This window comes from Chrysoperla carnea, chromosome X, assembly GCF_905475395.1.
Source record: "Chrysoperla carnea chromosome X, inChrCarn1.1, whole genome shotgun sequence".
Classification (NCBI taxonomy): Eukaryota; Metazoa; Arthropoda; class Insecta; order Neuroptera; family Chrysopidae; genus Chrysoperla; species Chrysoperla carnea.
Window position 1 is genome coordinate 15,144,608 of NC_058342.1, and position 25,106 is coordinate 15,169,713.

General features: G+C 30.1%; 1 protein-coding gene across 1 annotated transcript in view; it reads right to left on the reverse strand.

Annotated features, from left to right (window-relative positions):
• LOC123302346 (plastin-2) overlaps positions 1 to 25,106 on the reverse strand; it is a 36,413-nt gene that overhangs the window by 1,344 nt on the left and 9,963 nt on the right. Inside the window, exon 2 of the mRNA XM_044885239.1 lies at positions 746 to 1,856. Within this exon, the coding sequence (XP_044741174.1) occupies positions 746 to 1,856 (1,111 nt within the window). The remainder of the gene's footprint in view (positions 1 to 745; positions 1,857 to 25,106) is intronic.

Consider the following 25,106-nt stretch of genomic DNA (forward strand, 5'->3'; position numbering starts at 1 on the left):
AAAAAGGAACTGAATAAGGTTGCAACCTCATTTAAACTATCCTTAGAAGTGACAGAGGTGAACAATTAATTAAATTCAAAATTTTGCCTCAGAAATCGATTTACCTCTTGAGGAGTTTTTGGGATCGTTGTTCACGAAGCCGAATCCAAAAATCAACTGGAGATGATTGCAACCCCATTAAAACTACCCCTACAAGTATCATTGATAAAAAAATTTTGAAAATTCTGAATTTCACCTCAGAAATTGTCTCTCGGTGGTTTTCGGAGTCGCTGATCATGAATTTTAGCCCCAGAATAGACTAAAAAAAATATAAAATTTCACCTTCGATATCGTATCTTGACGGTAGTTGATCACGAATCCGAGGTCAAAAAGTAACTAAGGATGGTTACAACCCCATTAAAACCACCCATAGAAGTATTAGTAATAAATAATTTTTGAAAATTTTAAATTTTGTCTTGGAAATCGTCTCTTGACGTTTTCGGGATCGCTTTGAATTCATGATCAGCGAAATCAAAAACCTTCGGGAATTGATTACTGAGGTATTTTCACTGTTATCATTTGGAGTGCTTTGGGGATGGGAGAATTACCTAGTAATACAGAGGTTAGTGCGGCTGAATGTTCCTGATGGTCTCAGGAACACATAGAAAAACAATATTTGAAATCGGAGTTGTTCCACCACTTTTCTACATTTTCCGGCTATTTAAATGTACTAAACTGGGAACAGGAAAAAAAAACGAATACTTACTTTTTTCTTCACGAGTCTCTTCAATTGCATCATAATCTTCGATAACACCTTCAGGTTTATCCAAACCAGGATGGTTATTAAACAAATTCGCCACAAAAGCTAAATTCAATTTATAAACACCTTGTACAACATCTTGTGGTGTTACAAAACTTCGACAATTCAATTTAGCCGCTTGTTGTAACATAATTTCCGCACGCGATATCAAATCACGTTCTTGCAACGCTTCCAAAGTAACATTATCATCTTGTGACGCAAGTTGTTTCAATAAATACGAGTATACTTCTGAATCGGCAATATCCGATTGGAAATTATTGCATCTTCGTGCAACACCAGCCTTCTCCAAATGATAGTTAACCCATCGTAAAAGTATCTGTTCAGGGGACAGTTTCATTAAATCTTCGATCTTTTCTTGATCGTAAAGCAGTGTTGTCAGACCAGGACAATTCTCCAATGTAATTTGATTGAACAAACCAATTCGAATAATCTGCCATAATAATCCGAGCACCAAATGCGGTTTACCTTTCGCTAAATCGTGTGCATCAATATTCACGATATTACATCCAATCGATTGGGATGAAATAAGCGCCAACGTTAAATTTTCATGTTTCGTATAAACCGTTAAATTCTTTTTATTAATCGCACGCTCATCGATTGTATCCGGACACGAATGGTTTATAATCTTACACAACATAATGCCATCTTTAAGTTTATCGTACAATTGTTTTCCCTCGTTATCGATTGGTAACAAATGCTTTAAATCTTGATCGCCACTTAAATTTGTGTTAATCCAATCAGAGAACGCTAGCTGTTCCTCTAATCGTACGGAATGTGTTGTTCCCTCACTGGACGCATCTGACATACCACCCAATGTTTCTAAATTTTCCTTTTTCGATACGACCTGTTTGAATGTGTTGCCAACTTCATTGGCTTTTAATTGTGTACAAAGGGTTTCGAATTCATTGTAAGATAATTTGCCATTTTGTGATTGTTTTTTACCATTTAAATCTTCGATCATTTGTCGTACTTGCCATCCAGGAAGTTTGAAGCCACATGTGTCCAATGCTTCTTTTAATTCTTTTAGTTCAATGTAGCCGTCGCCGTTTGAATCGATCTGGAATTAAAAAAGAATAATTGGATTACCGATTTGTCATTGTTTTATTTTAATTTAATTTTGTAAATATTTATCGAGTTTAACTGAATCGAGGTTTCTTTTTGTATTAATTCAATTAAAATGAATAGATAGATTTAAAGTAATTTGGCCGTAACTCCACCTATCTTATGAAATTAAAATATATTGTTAAGGTATTATGTCCATAAACTCATTTTTTTTACAGAATCAAATAAAATTTTGAGTAGACAACCGTCAATTAATAAATGATATTCGCTATCAACAGGTCCGTCTCAGTAATCATCCAAGTGGGAGGGAGAAAAGATACTGGGTTAAAACTTTTGGTCATCATGTCAGGTTATAAAGTAAATAAAAACAAGTGAAAACAAACAATTGACTGAGTTAATTGTTGAAATACCATGCATAGTCAGTGTTGATTTCTTTAACACATTACACATACAAACATGTGACACATACATAACTGATAATCAAGTATAGTACATATTATAAAATTTCCGCCTAATTAGCGCCCTCACGGGTAAACAGTGATGTTTACGAAAAAATGTTTCAAACAAAAGTTGTTAATAAGGAACATTTTTTACATTTAAACTTTTGTTCTATCTCTAACGGTTTACAAGATGGGTCCTACGGACCCAAGACCCAATTGACCTATGATGCTCATTTACGAACTTGACCTCACTTTTTACGTCCTGAGTACGCTGTAAAAATTTCAGCTCGATATCTTTTTTCGTTTTTGAGTTATCGTGTCCTCAGACGGACGGACGGACGGACAACCGGAAATGGACTAATTAGGTGATTTTATGAACACCTATGACAAAATTTTTTTCCTAGCATCATTATTTTTAAGCGTTAAAAACTTGGGACTAAACTTAATATACTATGTATATTTCATATACATGGTATAACAAGAGAAAGCAAACAATTGACTGAGCTACACAAATAAGTTTTTTTTGATGTGATTTTCGTTTTTCAAGAATCTTTCGAAGCACTAGTTGAAATTACCTGCAAATTTTCAAATGCCTCTCTTTTATAGTTTTGTAGAAGATGTACACAAAAATGTTGCCCTAATTTGCACTCTCACGGGTAAATAGTAATGTTTACGAAAATATGTTTCAAACAAAAGTTGTTTATTTTTTTAATAAAGAACATTTTTAACATTTTAACTTTTGTTCTAACGGTTTACAAGATGGGCCCTATGGAAAGATACTGGTTCAAATTTTATACCAAATCTGCCTGACAATATAGGGGGGGGGGCATACAGAAATTTTTTCGAAATTTCTAAAGAGCGGTCGGAATGTCATCATTTTAACCTATACCTATTTTGGCTCTCGAGTTTCTTATTTTTTTCGGCGCATTGTTTTCCTTAGAAAATTGAAAAATATTTTTTAAACAAGTGGAAACAAACAATTGATATTGAGTAAATTGTTGAAATACCATGTATAGACAGTGTTGATTACTCTGTCATATTACACATACATACATGCCACACATATGTAAATGATATTCCCATATAATACATACTATACAATTTGCGCTCTAACGGGTAAACAGTGATGCTTCCGAATGTTTCAAACAAAAATTTTTTACATTTAAATTTTTACATTCTAACGGTTTACAAGATGGGTCCTGATTCAAGGCCCAATGGACCTATGTTGTTCATTTACGATCTCGATCTTACTTTTTACGTCCTGAGTAAGCTGTAAAAATTTCAACTCGATATATTTCGTTTTTGAGTTATCGTGTTCATAGACAGGCGAACGGACAACCGGAAATGGACTAATTAGGTTATTTTAAGAACACCTATACCAAAATTTTGCTGGTAGCATTAATATTTCTAAGCGTTACAAACGTGGGATTAAACTTTAAATTTTGACGTTTTATCTCCTATATTTTTACTTTTAGTTCAAAGTAAACAGCTGGGTATAATATATTCATAGATATTAAATATTTATATTTATTATAATTAGTTGTCTATGGATATATCTGTCAAACTTATTTGTGTTATTTCTTATTATGATACCGATATTGAGTCATCAAATTGGATGCCCGCGTTTTTGACAGTTTAAAAAAAGGTTTAAAATTTAAAGGTTTAAGTTTTTGGCAAGAAAGCGTGTGTATTTTTCCGAAATAAATTTTCGATGGCTTTTTATTAGCAAAATCAACATTTTGAAGTACTTTTTCAAAAATAGTGGAATACCTTATTCCGTCCGTGATATGCCCATGTTAGCGGGTTCGATTCCCGCAGTCGAAACAAAAATCAATTTAATTAGTAATTGTGAGGGCTGGTGTAGTGCATGGTATATGCATGAAGGAGGTGCACTCAGCCTCTGCAATTGAGGAGCTGATAAATTATCAGTGGAAAAGGTGATAAAACACATATATGGTATCACAATGGGGTCTATAGCCTAAGTGTGTCCTTCGTGGACAGCCAATATAACCTAACCTAACCAATTTTTGCTGCTGAAAACTAGTGATGTATTTCGAGTGAGTATTTCTAACTCGGTTTTATTTTAGTAACCAAGACAACTTGATTTTCGTTTACCGAGTTATACCAAGTCATCTCGGTTTTACTCGAGTTACCGACTCAACTGGACTTTTCTAGAGTTATCGAGTCAACTAGGTGCGGCCAAATAGATTTGATGATACAATTAATTCAATTTTTTTGGATCTTAATTTATATTAATTTACAATTAATATTCCTAATTAAATTTTATTTAAATTAATTGTAATTTTAGTTTTTGGCAAAGAGCGTGTGTATTTTTCCAAAATAAATTTTTTGTGGCTTTTTGAAGTTATACTTCTTTTGGCGCGTTTGAATGAGAGTGAATTTGTGAGCTGCGCGCGCACGAACGACATGATGAAGTTAGCCACAGAATTGAAATAATAAAAAAATATATTTTCAACACTGAATATAGTTACAGTACTGAGTGTTCATACTATACACTACATAGTACTTATATCCCTGAGCCAGTTCAAGTCGATGGTTGTGAAATATAGTATTCATATGAATAATTAATTTTGAATGAAAGAAGTATAACTTCTAACGCGTGTACATAAGTACACACACTCTTTTTTTATTAGCAAAATCAACATTTTGAAGTACTTTTTCAAAAATAGTAGAATACCCTATTCATAATTTTCCCATTCTTCATTCTTGTTAGCGTGTAAATACCGCACAATGCAAATATTTTAAATACAAAATAAAATATTTTACACGCATTCATAATCTTATAAAATTTATTGCAGGTAATCTCTATCAATATCCAATTAACATATTAACATTATGTGTTTTGTTTTTAATTCCCTTGGTCATGGCTGGTCTACTAGCAAATGGAACAAGTAAACGGCTCTTTGCGTGTTCTTGTGTGATTTACTGTTTTTTTTATTTATTTTTATTTTAAATGTTCAACATTTAACAAGTTCATTAAGAATTTTTTTATTATTATTATTAATAATAATTATGAAAATATCTTAAATCTAAAAATCTGTTCACACTATAATTAATCTAATTTTAGTAAAAAAAATTAATAACCACACTACCACATTACGTGATTGTGTTGTTAAGTTACAGTCAAAATTACTTTTAACTGGCAAAATCAGTCAAAACTACTTTTGAGCAGCTTCATTGGGCAAAACGTTCACGTTTGCGGAATGAAGCTGGTCAAAAGTGGTTTTGACTAACTAATTCCAAAACTTTCAAGTTAAGTTAAGGGATCTATAAAAATAATCTTTAAGCAAGAGCGAACCAAAAACCGATTAGTTCAAATGTGAACTCCTATTTTTTATTGCGGATTTGGAAAGTTCCATTCCAAACAATTTGATATAAGAGCTAGCAACGCTAAGAAAAAGTTAATTTCAAGACGGCTGGATTTTGGATATTTATTAAGTGTTTAAAAATAGGTAAGGTTTAAATATGTCTGACAACTGAGAGGGGTTGGGTTTATTGCGTTTAATAGTGTGCATTCTTTTGTCATTTTAGCAATGTAAGTTTCTAGAGTGATACCCACCCGCTTCGCTGGGTTTAAAAGTAAAGATTGATAAAGATTGCTCTCGCTTATCCCCTTTCTATAACACTTGAAATAATGGTAAGGATTGTTTTACACAGGTAAAATATATGTATGGTTTTCTATTTTTTTAAATGTATAATTGTCGTAATTATTCATTGAGTATATCAAAAAAGATGGCCGTGAAATATTTTATGATGACTATTTTTACAGAAATCTGTAATTTATGGTAATGTCCAATGACTACTTTTACAGAAGTCTGTAATTTATGGTAATGTAAAATTAAATTAAATTTTAATTTTTTTTTTTTTTTTTGTTAAAATATCATTATAAATTATATCTCATGTGTTATTCTGATTTATGAGCTATATTGCTGCACAGTTTCATTAAAAATCATTCGCTAGTTTTAGCGTGAAAGCGTAACAAACAAACAAACATGCTTACTTTCGCATTTATTATATATAGAGATATAGGTAATAATTATTAAAATATCTTAAATCTAAAAATCTGTTCACACTATAATTAATCTAATTTTAGTAAAAAAATTAATAACCACACGTGATCGAGTTATATGTTGCAGTCAAAACTAAAAATTTTAACTATCAAAATCGGTTAAAAGTACTTTAAGGTAGTATGGGTCGTCGTCAACAGACCATCTGTTTTTTTTTTTTTTTTTTTTTAAATTTTAAATAGCTTACAAAATTTAATACACACATTACCATAATTTATCATAATAATTAAACTGATTACATAACAATTAATAATACATAAAATTCTATTTCAAAAAAAATAAATAGTATTTTGACCATTCATTTGATTAGTTATTGTAGTTAAAATTCCTATTATTCCTATATAAGTTATCGACATACTCGTATTATACTCTAGAAATCTTCTTTATCATAATGAAAATAATAGATTTGGCAACGTTACAACGGTTTAAAGCGTCGAGTTATGGTTCTTTAAAATTTTTTAGGAATCGACTGTCTATTTTATAAAAACAATTTTTTATGACATATTAATTAAACTTGTCAACCGATGTCAACGACATCTGTTAATGATTTTTAAAGTTATTATAATGTGAATTATGATTAATATTTTTTGATAATGATCGATAACATGTATTTTTATATATATAGAAATTTTATAAACTTTAAGCTTTTTTTGATGCATTATTGTGTGAACACAGTTTTTTGGAAAATTTCAGAATTTTGGTCTTGTATAAAGAATAACGCACGGGTCCCATTGAGTCAATGTAAAAACTACGATTTTTAATTTTCAATATTTCATTAAAAAAGGCATCCTCAAATTTGAATAAAACATTATTTAGATGCTTATCTTTAATATAATAAAAGGCTTACTGTTCTAAGATAATATTTATATTTATATCATACTACCTTAATTAACTATCTTATTCAATGATTTTTTATCTAAATCAAAAACATTTGTTAATAATTTTCTCGATTTTACCAAGTCGTAGATTTTTAGATTTTATCGATTCTTCTATTTTTGGAATATACAGATTAGAGAAGACCCAAAAATATACAACTAAAGAAGTAGTTCATTCTTTGAAAAAAAATTTTTAAGAGGTAAAATTTTCCAGGTGTATTATTGAATTAATTTCAACGTTTACTAATGAGCAAAATATTTTAAATGATGAATTCAATTATTATGTTTAACAAGTACAGAGGAATTAGACAAGAATGATTCTATACTGCAAATACACACTAAGAAAATTTTATTGAAATATTTCGAGGTTTATAGTAGGCATAAAATGACTAACCCATCACTGAAAATGTGAATGTGACTAAACTTTACTTTTCGTAAAGCTTGGGCCCAAAGTAATTAATTGTATTGTTATATTAAGAGAAAAACGGACAAAATAAAACACTTTTTACTCTTGCAATTTAAAAAAAATGCGTTTTAAAAAAGCTTACAACCATTTTAATGCCAAAAATCGAATTCAAAGAAATTTACGACAAAATATTACTAAGATCTTAAGCTTTAATTAAGTACTTTTTTGAATAAGAAAATATACATTTTTCTCATCGAAAAATCTATGTGTACATGTAGCGTTTTTTTCCGAGTTAAGATACTCGTTCAAAGTGCGCACAAAATCGGTTCCTATATGTATTTTGGGTCGGTTTTTCACAATATTAACGTAGCAACCGGAAAATCGTTTAATATGTTTTTTTTTTTTTTTTTTGCTGATAACGAATTTTAACTTAAAAAAGACTTTTTGAAAAAACGTGATTATTTTCGGAAAAATGTGATTGCTTGATCGTGCGATGTATCGTTTTTGAGTATTTTTCGGTCTTTAAAGAATTTGATAAGTAAAACAAACAAAAATTTTTGTTTCCGGAAAATCTGTGAAAAATACTTGTCCGCTCAAATTACGTTTTTTAATCTGAAAATGGATTTCAAAATGTTTTTCTATGATTTCAAAATAATTAATTTTACCTCTCAAATTTCTTTATTTTAAATAAAACTGATAAATTTATATAAAAAATCAATACATAGTATAAAACAAAGTCGCTTCCCGCTGCCAGTCCTTATGTATGCTTAGATCTTTAAAACTACGCGACGGATTTTGATGCGGTTTTTTTAATAGAATAAAATTTATATGCATATTATAGCAGAGAAACACTGATAATTTTAGATGTTTCTAATTTGATGTCGTAAATAAACACATTTAACATTCTGTAGTATATTTAGTATCAGCATTGCACACGTGAGAAGCAGAGGCGGGTTTCTAGTTAATCTATAAGCTGCAACCCAAGTCAAAATAAATAATTTTGCCATTTTTATACTTTTCTTAATAATATTGTTTGTCTAGAATGTTTCACAAAATCAATGTTTGAAGTTAACCTGAAAATTTTCAACACACTTTTTTTATAGTTTTGGAGAAAATGGACACCAAAGTTTTTTCTTAAGTTGCGCTCTCAATATTAAACATTGATGTTTACGAAAGAATGATTCCAATAAAAGTTATTTTTTTATAAGGAATAACTTTAACATTTAAACTTTTGTTCTATCTCTAACGGTTGGTTTACAAGATAGATATTTTTCATTTGATTGAATCAGCAAAAAAAATTCATTTTAAAATTGGCAAATCTGGGTCAATTTTGAAGATAGAAATTCGAAAAAAAAAGCGAAAATGTGCACAAAGACTTCAGCTAGAACTTCCATCAACTACTCCCCAATAAAGGGGGTTAGGCACGCCCCTGAGAGTTCAACTTTTTTTTAAGAAGTTTTAACAACCTAATAAACATCTGTGGAAAATTTCAAAGATGCATTAATTAATTCCTTTGAGATATTTAGTTTCATTGTACTATTATTGTATTAATACTAAAATTTTAAGATTAAACAATTTTTCAATATTCGTAGATCCTTAAGGATGTATGAGCATGGTAGTGGGGGCACAAATTTAAAAATAGATATTTTCAATTTTGATGATAAATTTATATTATTACTTGACGATATAAGACGAAAAGTAAGAATAAAATTTTTCGATATCTGGCTTAATTTTCAAAATATCGAAAATTTTGTTTAATTATTTAGCTTTCGATATTTCGAAAACCAAGACACATATCGAAAAATTTTATTCTTATTTTTCGTCTACATTCATGAAGTTATAACAAAATTCATCATCAAAGTTGAAAATAAGATAAAAATAATTTCAACCCTTAATCTACCCTGCTCTTACATCCCTTATATGGACGGTGACACTTAGTTTTTTTCTTTTCTAATTCATTGCTAATATGTTTACTTTCTATTAAAAAGTTTTTTTTAAAATATGTTTTCATTCATTCCAAATGAAAATTATCAAAAACTTCCAAAATATGTCGTTTTTTGAGATTCCTCCATAAGAGCCAATGTATTTTATATCGATTTTTAATGACTTTTTTCTTAAAAATTTGCACGGATATCTAAGCTGAAATTTTAACCACATATTCTTTGAGTAAAAGACTACCTACAAACAAATTTTGAGCCTTTAAATCAAACATTGTTGTCATGCTCATACATCCTTAAATAAAGAGGGTTTATTATTAACATACTACCTAACATCATATCTTTAATATCACTCGGTACGTTTGAGTGTATATATATATAATCTATAAATATATGTCCTCTACAATGAATGAGAATATACCTAGAATAAATTGTTCATACATCGAAAAACATTTTAATATGAAGTATGTACTACAAAGATAAAATAAACCTCGTTAGATTCATTCCTCTCATCAAATAAAAAAAAAGATAACTATCATGATACGAGTGAGTAGTCTACATGCCATAAGAATTCAAATCATATTCAAGAATGATTCTTCAGATTCTTATCAAATTTATTAATTATGAAAAAAAAAATTGAATTAATTAGTAATGGTTGGCCTACTGTCTGCACGAGATTCATATATAATTCCCAGCTCTGTATGAAAGAGATTCACCCAAATTTTCAGTTAAATTGGTTTTTTAAGCCAGTCACCTAATAGAGCAGGCGCTGGCATTTTGTCAATTGATTCTTGTTTAGAAAAGCTTATAGATTAATATTGTGAATCTTGCCAGAAACCTTATTGGTCCAACTTTTGCATACCTCACCCTCCCCCCAACGAAATTAGATTTTTGAGCTTATCAAAATTCTAAAATACCATTAAATTTGAATATCATTAAATAAAGTTCTGAAGAGTAATACAGGTTACTTCATTCTAGAGGCTCAATTTTCTTAAAAAGATGTTTAATTCCCATTATATCACCTAATTTAAAGCCCCGTTTTCAGCTTTTAAAATGGCCTTTTTGGAGTTTTTGCAAGCATTAAACTACTGTTAACATCTCGACGGAGAACTTTACGAAAAAATCACAAAGAGCCTTTTTGACGTTAAATGACCTAAAGAACCTAGAGTTACATTTACTTGGTTCAAAAAAATTTCATTTAACTGTTTCTGTGGAGGGGGGGGGGTATGCAAAAATTTCACCAATAGGGTTTCTGGCAAGATTCAAAATATTAATATGTAAGTTTTCCAAACAAAAATCAATTGTTAAAATGCTTTACTCATATTTTGTACACTCAACTCCATTCAGCGCCTGATCTATAATAGTAAAAATCGAACTCTTTCCAAAAAAATTGCGAATGATTGAAAATACTTTTCTAAGGAGTAATTTTATTCGCCTGATCATTAATTTTTTGGGTTATTTTGCTCCTCAAAGTGAAGAAAAAAATATGTGGCCCTTTTTAAGAGCGAAATTTGAATTGAACATGGAAATATTGGTTTTCTTGAGTCTACCTTTGAACAGAGGGGTCAAATCAAAAAAGTTTTCAGACAAAAGTTGCAGCTAGATTACAAACGCACAATTAAAGGTCATGGAGCACAGATATGATCATTTTTTCCGTTTTTGTAATGATTTTTTTCGAGTAGGAGGTTATCTCTAAAAATAAAATGTATGCCGGGAAAGATTATGGTTTTTATGCTGTTTCATCTCATTTTTGATTTTTTTTAATCGCACCACTTCACCGGCGCCAAAATAAATAATTTCCTAAAAATCGTAAAATTGAATTTTTAGGCCAAAAAATGCAGTTATTAAAAAAAAAAAATCAAAATAGGACTTGTAGATTTAAGTCAGTATAACCTAAACATACTATCCATTTTAAGTATGGTCAATACCCCGACTTCTTAGCTAATTTGGACCTCGAAATAGTGGTAAGTTTTCGAGAATTATTTTAGATTAGCCAAATTTAGGTAGCAATTTAGTGAAGTTCGGGTACTTTTCTTGATCTTCAAAGTGCTGTATAATATTTTTATTATTTAGGAGGTAGCATATTTTGATTTAAATTAAAGGTGCCCAAATCGATCACTTATATTTATTAGCAGTACATAATTAAAGGGACTTATTAGTTGCGAAATTAATGTTTAAAGACTTCGGTTGTATTGAGTGGTGTAGTCAATAACATAAACTATACAGTGTGTCTCCTAAAGTTAAACCAAAGACACAATAATAAATCTTAAGTACCTACCAGGATTTTCATTAACAATGGAATGTTTTGCAGACTTTCATTTCAGACGAATTACGCATGTATGTCAAGTTAGCGAAGCAACTTTTCCCTATTAAATTAGAAATAGTCCAGTAATTAGCCGCTATTTAACCGTGAAAAAAAAATGTCAACAGTCAACTTAGCAAAACAACATTTTATCTTAAGTCCAAATTAATTTTTGATAGGGCCAGAATTAGCCGCTATTTAACCGTAAATTAACCGTGAAAAAAAATTTTATTCCGCTCTTTCCATAACGGAGAAAAGTGACGTTTTGCTAACTTGACATTCAACTTAGCAAAACAACATTTTATCTTAAGTCCAAATTAATTTTTGAAAGGGCCAGAATTAACCGCTATTTAATCGTAAATTAACCGAGAAAATAAAATTTTACGCTCTTTCCATAACGCAGAAAAATGATGTTTGCTTACGTGACAATCAACTTAGCAAAACAATTTTTTTATCTTAAGTCCAAAGCAATTTTCGATTTGCTTAAAATTAACCGCTTTTCAATCGTTAATTAACAGGGAAAAAACAATTTTCCGCTCTCTTCATTACGAAGAAAAGTGATGCTTTGCTAACTTGAAAGTCAAGTTAGCGAAGCAATTTTTTCAATTAAATTGAATAGGGTCATAATAACTGAATTTTACGGTCAATTTCAAAGAAATTTTCTAACAATAAGAATATTCCATAATATTTTTTTAAATTTTTAAATTTTGTTAATGAAATTAGCGAAATATCAGCATCTTTTTTAGTGATGTAGGCAGGGTGGGGGCCACTCTGTATATTTGTTATGATTTTGTAAACAATGAATTTATAAAAATGTTTACATAGTAAGTACTAAAAAAAATAGAATATGTTATATTGTATACATATTCTTTTTTATTAAACTTCTTTCTGGGTAATTTATTTACTTGAAAGTGGTTTAATAATCACTCTGCTTCCTTTGATAACAAACAAAAATTACAATCATCATATTATTTAAATATCAAACCAAAATAATATACCATATGTTTTACGTAAACTTAGTTGCCGTGTTAGCTCAGTTGGTTAAGGCGTAACCAATTCTGTCCGAGGTATGTTTTGGGTAGCGGGTTCGATTCCCACCGTCGCAACAAAATTACTTTAGTTAATAGTTGTGATGGGCTGGTGTAGTGCATGGTATATGCATGAAGGAGGTGCACTCAGCCTCTGAAATTGAGGAGCTGATAAATGAAATTATCAGCGGAAAGGTAGTGGGCTCTATAGCCTAAGTGTGTCCTTCGTGGATAGCCAATATATCCTAAACAAACTTACGTAAAATTAGCCGATACAAATTTATGAGTGCAATAAATGTTGCTTATGCTTAAAAAATAATCTGATTGAAAAGTTCGGATACTCAAACCCAATTTCTTGATATTCCAGATTGAGGTTTTAAGGTCGGCTTATAAAAATAATAATTAATTAAACTTGCTGCATAAAAATTATGACAATAAAAGAAAAAATTGCATAAATATTATTTTCAATTGTAAATTAACATATAATCCCGGCAAAATCCGTCAATGAGTATTCCTAATTTTCACTTGAAAAATTTATGCAGGATCCTGTTTAAAACAAGCTTCTGAACCTAAAAGTGCAGGTTGCCGGTGGGTAATCCAGTAGGATATTGCTAAGATTTTTCCAAATCGCTATTTTATGATATAATTAGGACCAAAATTAACAAAAAATGTTTTAAGAAATTTTGCTCTAAACCCTCCAGTTTTCGAGTAAAAAATTCGTAAAATTTGAAAATTCGCGTTTTTTACGATTTTTATTCCTCAAAAAGTCTATGTAAAAATCCGATTTTTAATATGTATGAAATTTCAATTTTTAGTGTCAAGCTTACTCAACAAAATCCCAAAAAATTTTGTGACCTAATTGCATTTTATGTGCTTGATTGTTAATTGTTAAGGGAGAGTGTGAAAAAACATCCAACAGTAACGATTTTCAATCGATTCAAAATAAGGTCAAATTAACAGAAAATTCATTTTCCACAACGCAACCTCCCGGAAAATTGAAAATACGGTTTTTGCGTTTTTTCGGGGAGTTGTATTGCGGAAAATGAAATTCGAATTTTTTGTTAATTTGACCTAATTTCGAATTGATTGGTGAAAATCTTATCTTTCTAGCATGTATAGCATAGAAAATCGTTATTGTTGGATGGTTTTTCACGCCCTCATTTAACAATTAACAATCAAGCACTTAACATGCAATTAGGCCAATAAATTTTGCAGGATTTTGTTGAGTAAACTTTACACTATAAATAAAAATTTTATATAACTCAAAAATCTGATTTTTTCATAGTTTTTGAAGCCGGGATTAAATATACAATCGAGTATCGTGGTATTTATAGCAATGAATTTACTAGTTATGGTATTTTATCTACCTCGTGTCAAATAGATAATACATTTTTAATCGATTACATAATGATTAATCAATTTTTTTTCAATTGAGCGAATAATCAATAAAAAACAAAACACAATATAGATGATTGATTACCCAACAATTTATTAATTCTGTTTATCAATAATGACCCACACATTTCATTTTAATAGGTATTAACTTGTAAAATTTTCAAAGTATCATGTTTCTATTCAACAATATAATGTCGCGCTGTTTTAAGAACGTTCAATTTCATCACCTAAGATGATGAAATTATTAAGTCTGCAATTATTTGAGACCTTTAAGAATAGAAATTTAAATTCAGGGTAGATGAAAATTAAGGAAAAAATTTTTCTATATATATCATAGTTTACGAAATTTCGATGCACAAAGAAAGATTTATTGAAAATCACTTTTAAAAGAAATAACACAAAAATATCATTTATTTCATCACTTTAAATGTATTTTATGGAAAAACGACCGTCAAAAACGAAATTTTGTTTTCCAAATTAATACTAAGAAAGTTGCCCTTGTGACATAATAAAACACGCCTTTAAAACACTCTCATATACAACCTCATTCCGAAGTTTACTTTCAACCAATTTCCTAATGATTGGAACAAGTACAGCTAAATATTAAATTCATTGAAATATGAATTCATTGATACAAAATCACTGAAGTTAAATAAAGTAAATCATTACTTCTATGAAAGAGATTGATTTTAGTTTAAATTCATGCATTTTATTGATGGAAAACAAAATTGTACTTAGTTGGAATATATAAGCGTGTAAATAAAGCGAATAGACGAATTAAAAGAATATTTTTTTGCGTTTGCTTTAAATATAGGATTTGGTTACTACGAACATATTATAATGCATATATAACAACCATCGGTAGCCAACAATTGGTACAGAGGTGGACTTAAGACAATAAAATCAATAGTAATCTATAGGTCGCTGGTTTAAGTCCGACTCATAGAAATTTATTTTTTTTTTTAAATAAACCTGATTATGCGATTGTGTCAATCACATAAGTATTTTGTTATAATATTTATAAGTGGTAGAACCAATAAAAAAAAGACTGTTCAAAACTTTGTTGCATTTCAAAAGAACAATGTTTGAAATTTGTTAGAAAATATATTACTTTCAAACAAACAACTCATGTGGTTGTGTCAACTTCACCACTCAACCCTGTACGATCGTTGTATCACATTCGTGGCCCCATTTGCCATATTTGCTCTCGTGTAGATTTAGACAAAATTGTCCAAAGTGATTTTTAACGAAAAGTTTCCATAAAAATTGTAGAAGAATTGACTGTGTCTGTTAGCTCATTACATTTGAACAGTTTCATCAAATTGTGAATAAAATTCCGACTTTAATAAAATCTTAGATTCATTCAAAATCACTCAACATCCTGAAGTACTCATACTTATTTTTAGAGACAAAATTCCCATTTTAAATCGTTATCTAAACATTCACAAAACATCCGCCATATAAATATTTAATAAAAATTATAGTATTAGGTCAATGTTTCTCTCATAATATTTAAATACTAAATACAGTACAACCTGATTATATAATCATAATTTATTTATATCATTGTTATTTATTGTAATATTTTTTTATATAAAAATTTCTCTTCAATTTTCACTAATTAATAAAACCATTTTGTAATATTTTATTATAGACTCGGAGCTGAACATCATTTTTATGTAAAACTTCTTGCTGCCTCATAGTGGTTCCTCGCCAATATTAAGGTATAATGTACTGTATAGTCAAGTTCATAAAAACAAGACAAAACGGAATGGTCTTTATTCAGTATATTTTCAATGCTATATTAAGACTGGGCTATTTTCCGTGTCTTTGGATAATATCTCAAATTATACTAATTCCTAAACCTGGTAAACCGGTCAACGAAGTTAAATCTTACCGATCTATCAGTTTATTGCCAACATTGTCTAAGCTGTTCGAAACATTATTTTTAAGTAAACTAAAAGTAATATTGAAAGAGTCGCAAATCATTCCTGAGCATCAATTTGGGTTCCGTGAGAAACATTCCACAATAGAACAAGTGCACCGTATAGTAAATACGATTACGAAAAGTTTTCAAGAAAAAAAATATTGTACAGCAGCATTCCTTGACGTCAGCAAAGCCTTTGATAAAGTATGGCATCCGGGCCTGTTGTACAAATTAAAACATCAAATCCCAAGTTCTTATTTCTGTGTTTTAAAATCATACTTAGAAGACAGATACTTCCAAGTCAAAATTCAAGAAGAACTTTCTGACTTGTTTCCTATCCAATCTGGTGTACCTCAGGGCAGTGTTCTGGGCCCAGCTCTTTATACCGCGGATCTACCGGTCGATGACACAAACGTAACAGCTACATTTGCGGATGATACTGCGATTCTATCGATTGATGTAGATCCAAATTCAGCTACTCAAAAACTGCAGACAAGTATAGATAAAATACAAGATTGGTTGAATAAGTGGCGTATTCAAGTTAATGAAATGAAATCCGTTCAAGTAACATTCACGAAACGTGTCCAGCTGTTATAATGAACGGTGTCAGTTTTCCACAGTTAAATGAAGTCAAATATCTAGGTATACACCTTGATAGAAGACTTACCTGGCGTAAACACATCTGGTCGAAAAGAAAACAGCTAAACTCGAAATTTTCTAATTTATACTGGCTCTTGGGTCAAAATTCTAAGCTATCATTGAACAATAAAGTGTTAGTGTATAAAACAATACTTAAACCTGTGTGGACCTATGGCATTCAGCTATGGGGATGTGCTAGCAATAGTAATATCGAAATCCTGCAAAGATTTCAATCAAAAGTGTTCCGAACAATTAGTGATTCCCCGTGGTATGTACGTAATGACGATATTCACCGTGTAAGTCTCGAAGTGACCACAGTGCGTGAAGAAATTGCGCGTTTCAGTGATAGATACCTGACACGCATTGAGCAGCATCCAAACTCTGAAGTGATCAAACTCTTGGACAAGTGTGACAGTGTAAACAGACTAAAGAGACAAAACGTGCTAGATTTAAAATTTAGGTTTTAACAGTCATTGTGAACAGACTAAACAGACAAAATGTGCTAGATTTAAAATTTAGTTTTATTTAACATTATCACTAGATTAAGGCTATTCATATACTTAGTTTAAGCATATTAAGGTGATCACCAGTGGGTAGATTACCGTTCAAGTTAACCTTTTAGTCACTTGATCTATTTATAGTTCTTTTAAGAACTGATAAAAGAAAATTAGGAATTAAAAAAATAAAAAATAAAAACATGGTGCCATATTTACAGGATGTTCTGTTATTGACTGCAAAACGCCTCACTCTCGTAACAAGCTGATCAAGACGAACGAAAAATCTCTTCACCAAATTTCGATCTGAGACGTAATTTGCAAGATATGGCTATGGTACAAATCAAAAAAATGAAAGTAATCAAAAAATTGAACCATCCACAATGTCTGTAAACCTGGTAGGCATACAGTATCTTATATGGACGGGACAATTAAAAACTATAAAATTTAATTGAACAATAAAAATCCAATACATTAGCAATTTGTTAAAAAATTTTCTTTTTAAATACATTTCAGCAATTTTTTACATTATCCATTTTATCACAAAGAGAGTTAAAATTGAAATATTTTTTTTGTGCTGTATTATCAGCTCAGAGTAGAGCAAACAAAAATTTCAATCATGCCACCAACTAGCATACGGTAAGAATTTTTACATAAAAATAACTAGCAGCTTCTAGACTATTATTTAAATATATGTAATAATTTCTTTTATCACAATAACATATCATAACTATAATGACATTTAATAAATGAATTATGAAATACGGAGGTTTAACGAATCATGAAGAAGGAAGGTTATGCAAAAAGATATATAAATTTTAACCCATATGGAGGGTAATAGTTTTCGAATGCAAGTTGTCGTAATTTCAGAAACCTATCTTCGCGAAAAAAGATCCGGCAATTTTTTTGATCATTTTATTCAGACACCCTAGTAGCTAGTTGCGGACAATCCGCTAGAAGCCGAGCTTGTTAAGGCGTCTTAACTTGATATGCAGCGGCAGTATGAACAAAAAAATTTACTGGGGCGGTAAATTAATCAAATTGTCGTTGATTTGATAAGAACGAAGTAACCGACTTCATCCACATCATAAAATTAATTGTACATTAGGATGCAGTTTAAGAAATAAATAAAGATTAACAAGTGAAAACAAACAATTGACTGTATTAATTGTTGAAATACCATGTAGAGACAGTGTATGTAGATCACGCAATCGTTTGTTTTTTCACGTCATATAATTAAAGAAAGACAGCCAAACATACATACATACACACTTAGCTAATATTCCCATATAATACAAACTATATATGTAATTTGCAACTAATTTGGACTCACGGGCAAACAGTGATTTTTACGAAAAAAATTTTCAAACTTAAGTTGTTTATTTTTTATAAGGAATATTTTCTATATTTAAACTTTTGTTTTATCTATGACGGTTTACAAGACCCAATTGACCTATGTTGCTCATTTACGAACTTGACCTCACTTTTAATGTCCTGAGCACGCTATAAATTTCAGCTTGATATCTTTTTTCGCTTTTGGATTATCGTCTTGCAAGACAGACGGACAAAAAAACGAAAATAAGCGTTACAAACTTGGGACCAAACTTTGTATACCTTGATATATTTCATATACATGGTATAAAAATAATGATGCGAATGGCCTCTGCTATAGACATGGTCTGAGAAACGGAGATTAAACCCCATTTTTATTATTATTATTTTTGCACCTCATTCAAGCTTAAAAGAGTGCGCACAGCTTTTCACGGCACCCTGTTTTCCCTCTAGATTATGATAAATAAATATTTTATAATCACAATTTTATTAAAAATATTTATTTTATTTTTTTTAAATTAAATCATTAAATTCAAACAGAGAAATGGAAGAAAGGGACTTATTATGGCTGCAATATATTGATTTTTGGCTATTTTACTATTACTGTTTCTATATTGGTATTAAAACTTATTTTCAATCGGAAAAATTTAATGTTAAATTCATAAAACTTTTATTATTTAGGTTATTTAATCAATTATTTTTAGTTTATTTTTTTTTTTTTTTTTTTTTTTTTTACAACTACTGATACAAAAAATGTATAATAAATTAAAATAGCACAATATAATCCATATTTTTATTGGTCAATTTTAATATGTATTTAATAATAATTAAAAGTCATAAAAACATTTTTTTAAATTGAGTTGACTAAAATTTAAATGTCAAATTCCAGTATCAGCTATTGTTTAAATTCAAAAATATATGCTTAAAAATTAAATTATGATAATAAAAAGTACCATGGGGGCTGCAAAGTTCGCAGGCTGAAAGGCAAAAGAAGAGGCAAAATTCGATTTTATTGTTCAACATAGTCCGGTTTATTCGGATTGTTCAACTCAAACAGTTTCCTTCGAGGGCGATACAGCAATTATAGCGGTCATACAATCTTTCGATAATATTTTTTTATAGTACGCTTTGTCTTGCCTCAAAATTTTTCTGGCTTCAGTTTCAGCGCTTACCTCTTCATCGGCGCTATATCTCTTTCCAGCGAGCATTATCTTGAGGTCTGAGAAGAGGAAAAATTTGCTGGAGGCGAGAGCTGGAGAATACGGTTAATGGGGAAGCAATTCATGCTATTTTGGCATTGTTTTCATTGATTTGTGACACGGTGCATTGTCTTGATTTTCTTGAGAGCAAGTTGCTTCATTCAAAAATTGTCTTTTGAAGGTTAGGGTTAGCTAAAAATCATATGGAGTTAAGACTAGTAGCGCCAAGCCTACGAACTTATCAGTCCACTTAACATATTCAATCCAAATCGTTCAAAAGTATTTTCAGTGTTCGTATGAGGCATCGTTCTCTTTCTATCTGATTTTTTATACCATGTATATGAAATAAACCAACGTTGATTTTCGATTGTCTGTCTGTCGTATGTCTGTCCGTCTGTCATCACGATTACTCAAAAACGAAAAAAGAGAGATAGAACAAAAGTTTAAAAGTAAAAAACGTTTCTTATAAAAAATAAACAACTTTTGTTTGAAACATTTTTTCGTAAACATCACTATTTACCCGTACGAGCATATATGTATGTGCAATGTGACAGAATAATCAACACTGTCTATACATGGTATTTCAACAATTAACTTAATCAATTGTTTGTTTTCACTTCTTTAATTTTAACTAACATTTAAAAAATGTAGTAGTTAGTTACTACTATACTAGCTTAAGTTTGCTATACTACCTTAGCTTCGTTAATATTAGAAGCTACTAACTTATTCGGTTCGCCCATAGGGCTTGTTTTTCGGTTTCGGTTCGTCCATAGGGTTTGGGACGTTTAATATCTCGAAGTCCCGGGAATTTTCGTAATTTTAGTTGTTTCGAGTTCCAGGTCTTTCAGGTCGAGACTCGAGACACTTTGCATTCTCAGTGTAAAACGTCCGGGGAGGATAATAACTTTTGAGGTATATTTTCAAAAAGTTGAAAGTGTATGGTAAGTCGTTGAGTCTATTTTTAAATATTATAAATATTTTTCATTACATTTAAAAAAATTTATAATTTTACTAGCTGTTAAACCCGCTTCGCTGGGTTGTTTTTGCACATTTAAATATCAAAATTGTTAAATGAAAGACTTTTTTTTTAATTCTCTCTGTGTGTACGGAACAGTAAGATTTTTTTGGCCGATCCCAATATTATGTCTACACTCTCTGTGTGTACGGAAAAGTAAGGGAAAGATCGATAGAAACCAGAATATTCGAGAAAGTTCTAGAAAATTCGATAGAAATCCATAGAACATTCCAGAATATTCGAGAAAATTCTAGAAAATTCGATAGAAATCCATAGAACATTCCAGAATGTTCGAGAAAATTCTAGAAAATTCGTCAGAAACCCATGGAACATTCCAGATTGTTCGAGAAAGTTTGATAAAATTCAATAAAAATCCATACAACATTCGAGAATATTCGAGAAAGTTCTAGAAAATTCGATAGAAATCCATAGAACATTCCAGAATGTTCGAGAAAATTCTAGAAAATTCGATAGAAATCCATGGAACATTCCAGAATTTTCGAGAAAAATCGAAAGACATTTGCGCCAGTAGCGCCATCTAGTGAAAATTGTACTATTGACAGTGGGGCCTATTGTACTATTAGAACTATTTTTTTAATCTATTTTCTATGAATTCCTAGATCATTTTTAATTCCACCCCCACCAAACTCCCTTATTCACAATGGGAGCCTAAGGGCTACCCAATGACATAATCCCCTACCGAAGGTCAATGGTTAGTTTTAGGGAAAATCGGGGACATACAAACAAACACTCTCTTTTTATATATATATCTAGATTTAATTGAAATGTACCAACTCTCCTGTGTTTGTGTGTATGTGCTCTTAAAAGTAAATATTAAAATTTTATTTACAAAAACATAAAAAGTAAAAAAAAAATTTATTAACCTTGCAATAAAAGTAATTTGATAACAACAATACATCAAATAAAATTACATTTGTGTGCCAAGTACTGCAAACTTTTAATTTAGAATAATGCAGCAAAAACAAAACTAAGACAGAGTGTTTCAAAAGAATTGACACGAAAATTTGATCCTCCAGTAAGACTTGACTCTTTTTCCTAGCTAAACTCGACTGTTACTGGACTTTTCAGCAAAGGTTGATTAAAACTAAAAAGTGTTGAAATTTTTTCAACATGTACTAGTTATAGTTAACCATAGCTAGATAAAGTATACTATTCCTGTCTTGAGAAAGGAAAAGTTATTTTTTTTTTTTTTTTGGAGACATCGCACGTATTTCTTTGTTAGTTTTTATTAATATTTACCCTCATTGTGGAGTGTGAAATGCAAAAAAATGCCACGGAAAGTCGCAAATCCCAAATTAAACAAATGTTAAAACAAATTAGCTATTGTGTTTAAACAATTGCAAAATACATATTACCAAAACAAAATATTCATACGACTTTACGTTCAGCAGAAAAAAAAATAGAAATAAAAGTACAAAATTTTGATTTTTTTCAAAATAAAAGATATTTTTGTTATTTTTGACCAGTTTTAAGCAAAAAAGTACTCTTGTGATTTTTTCTCTATAAGCTTAGTTTTCGAAATAAGCATTCTTGGAAAATTAAAAATGCAATATTCGATTTTAAGAAAAATGTGTTATTTTTTCAATCGCGCTGAGTAAATTTGCTCAGCTAACGCAGCTCCTGCGTTAAGACTTTTTAGCAATGAAATTTAAATTTTATTAATTTTTTGCTACCATTCTATTTGGCGTAATGTTTGTTACAAAAATAGTCAATAAAATTTCCTTTTCAATTTTCTGGAAAAACAAGTGAAAACAAACAATTGACTGGGTTAATTGTTGAAATATCATGCAAAGGCATTGTTGATTACTCCATAACATTACACATACATAATATACTCCCATATAATACATACTATACAATTTGCGCTCTCTCGGGTAAACAGTGATGTTTACGAAAAAATGTTTCAAACAAAAGTTGTATTTTTTTTATATAGGACATTTTTTACATTTAAACTTTTGTTCTATCTCTAACGGTTTACAAGATGGATCCTACGGACCCTAGACCTAATCGATCTATGTTGGTCATTTACGAACTCGACCTCACTTTTTACGTCAATTTCAGCTTGATATCTCTTTTCGTGATGACAGACACACAGACGACAGACGGACGGACAACCGAAAATGGATTTTATGAACACCTATACCAAAATTTTATTCCATAGTATCAATATTTTTAAGCGTTACAAACTTTAGACTAAACTTAATATACCTTGGTAAATTTCATATACATGGTATAAAAAGTTAGTCGGCTCGTCTAAATATTTGACAAATGGCTAGTTTCACATTATTTTAGATTTTGAAATTTTTTCGTAATATTAACGTGTTTCAAGGCTATAAAAAGTGTAAACATTTTTTTTGGAGCATTCTGTATTATATGACTTACAGAATAAATTAGTTTCAGATGACAGTATAAAAAAAAAATAAACACTCTCTTAAATTTTGCATGTTGTTGTCTGGTGAATGATGTCACCTTCTTATCCGTATATATATGAGGTTTTTGTACATCCGGTCACAGGAAAGATATTAGAAATTCTGGGATATTATTTCTTATTATACCATGTATATATGAAATATACAGAGTATATTAAGTTTAGTCCCAAGTTTGTAACAAAATTTTGGTATAGGTGTTCATAAAATCACTTCATTTGTCCATTTCCGGTTGTCGGTCCGTCTTGCCCGTCTGTCTGTCAACACGATAACTCAAAAACGAAAGAAGATATCAAGTTGAAATATACAGCGTACTTAGGACGTAAAAAGTGAGGTCAAGTTTGTAAATGAGCAATATTGGTCAATTGGGTCTGGGGTCCTTAGGACCCATCTTGTTAACCGTTAGAGAGAGAACAAAAGTTTAAATATAAAAAATGTTCCTAATAAAAAAATAAACAACTTTTGTTTGAAACATTTTTTTGTAAACATCACTGTTTACCCGTGATGCGTATTGCAGTTATGTATGTGTGACATGTATGTATGTGTAATGTGATAATCATCAACACTGTCTATACATGGTATTTCAACAATTAACTCAATCAATTGTTTGTTTTCACATATTTTTATGTATAATTAGTTAGCTAAGCCACCAAAACTTTTACTCACGAATTTTGGACTTTTAAAATGTTAGAATGACAAAAAAATTTTACTCTAGATTTTTATACTCTGTACATATGAAATGTATCAAGGTATGCTAATTTTAATCATAAGATTGTAACGCTTAGAAATACTGATTATACTAACAAAAATATGGTATAGGTGTTCTTACAATCACTTAATTAGTCCATTTCCGTTTGTCCCTCCGTCAACACGATAATTCAAAAATGATGAGAGATATCAAGCTGAAATTTTTATAACGTACGTTAAAACAGAACGAAAAAAGTGAGTTCCAGTTCGTAAATGTGCAACAGAGGTTAATTGGGTCAGTAGGATCCATCTTGTATACCATTAAAGATAAAAGAAAAGTTTTAAAAATAAATAAAATAAACAACTTTTGTTAGAAACATTTTTTCGTAAATAATACTGTTTTCCCGTGAGCAAATTAGGGAAAATTTTCGGTGTCCATGTTCCCCAAAGTTATAAAAGATAGAGTTGAAAAGGACCCCGCACAAAATACTTGATTTTTGGTTTCGGTTAAAATATTTTGAAAACAGGATTCATGCTGATCAAAAGTTTTTATAGGCTTAACCCTCAAAAACATAGCCTTTGAAGGGCCGTAGATCGGAAGGGGAAGATTTTTGAGGGTTAGGTACATAAGAACTTTCTATCAACATGATCTTAACTGCCATAGTTAATCCAAAAATTTCCGTTACCGTAACGTTATCGTAACCAAAAATCAATGGATTGTATGCGGGGCTCTTTGTAAGTAGCTTCAACTACGGAGTCTTGTGTGATTTTCGAAAAATAAAAATAAAAGTTTTCTAGAAAATACTATTTTCAAAACTAAGGTCGCCATTATTATGTTTGTTTTTTCTTTATTAAAAACTAGATTCGATATCAAAAATACAAAAGAAAAACCTTTTTTAAAACCTAAAAGAGGATTTAATAGCAAAAAATGGTGATTTCATGGCATTTTAAAAGCTATTTATTCTTTGCAGCCCTACCCCCCCCCAATAGCACGGGGATAAAAATGAAAATATCTGCTTTAAACTATTTATACC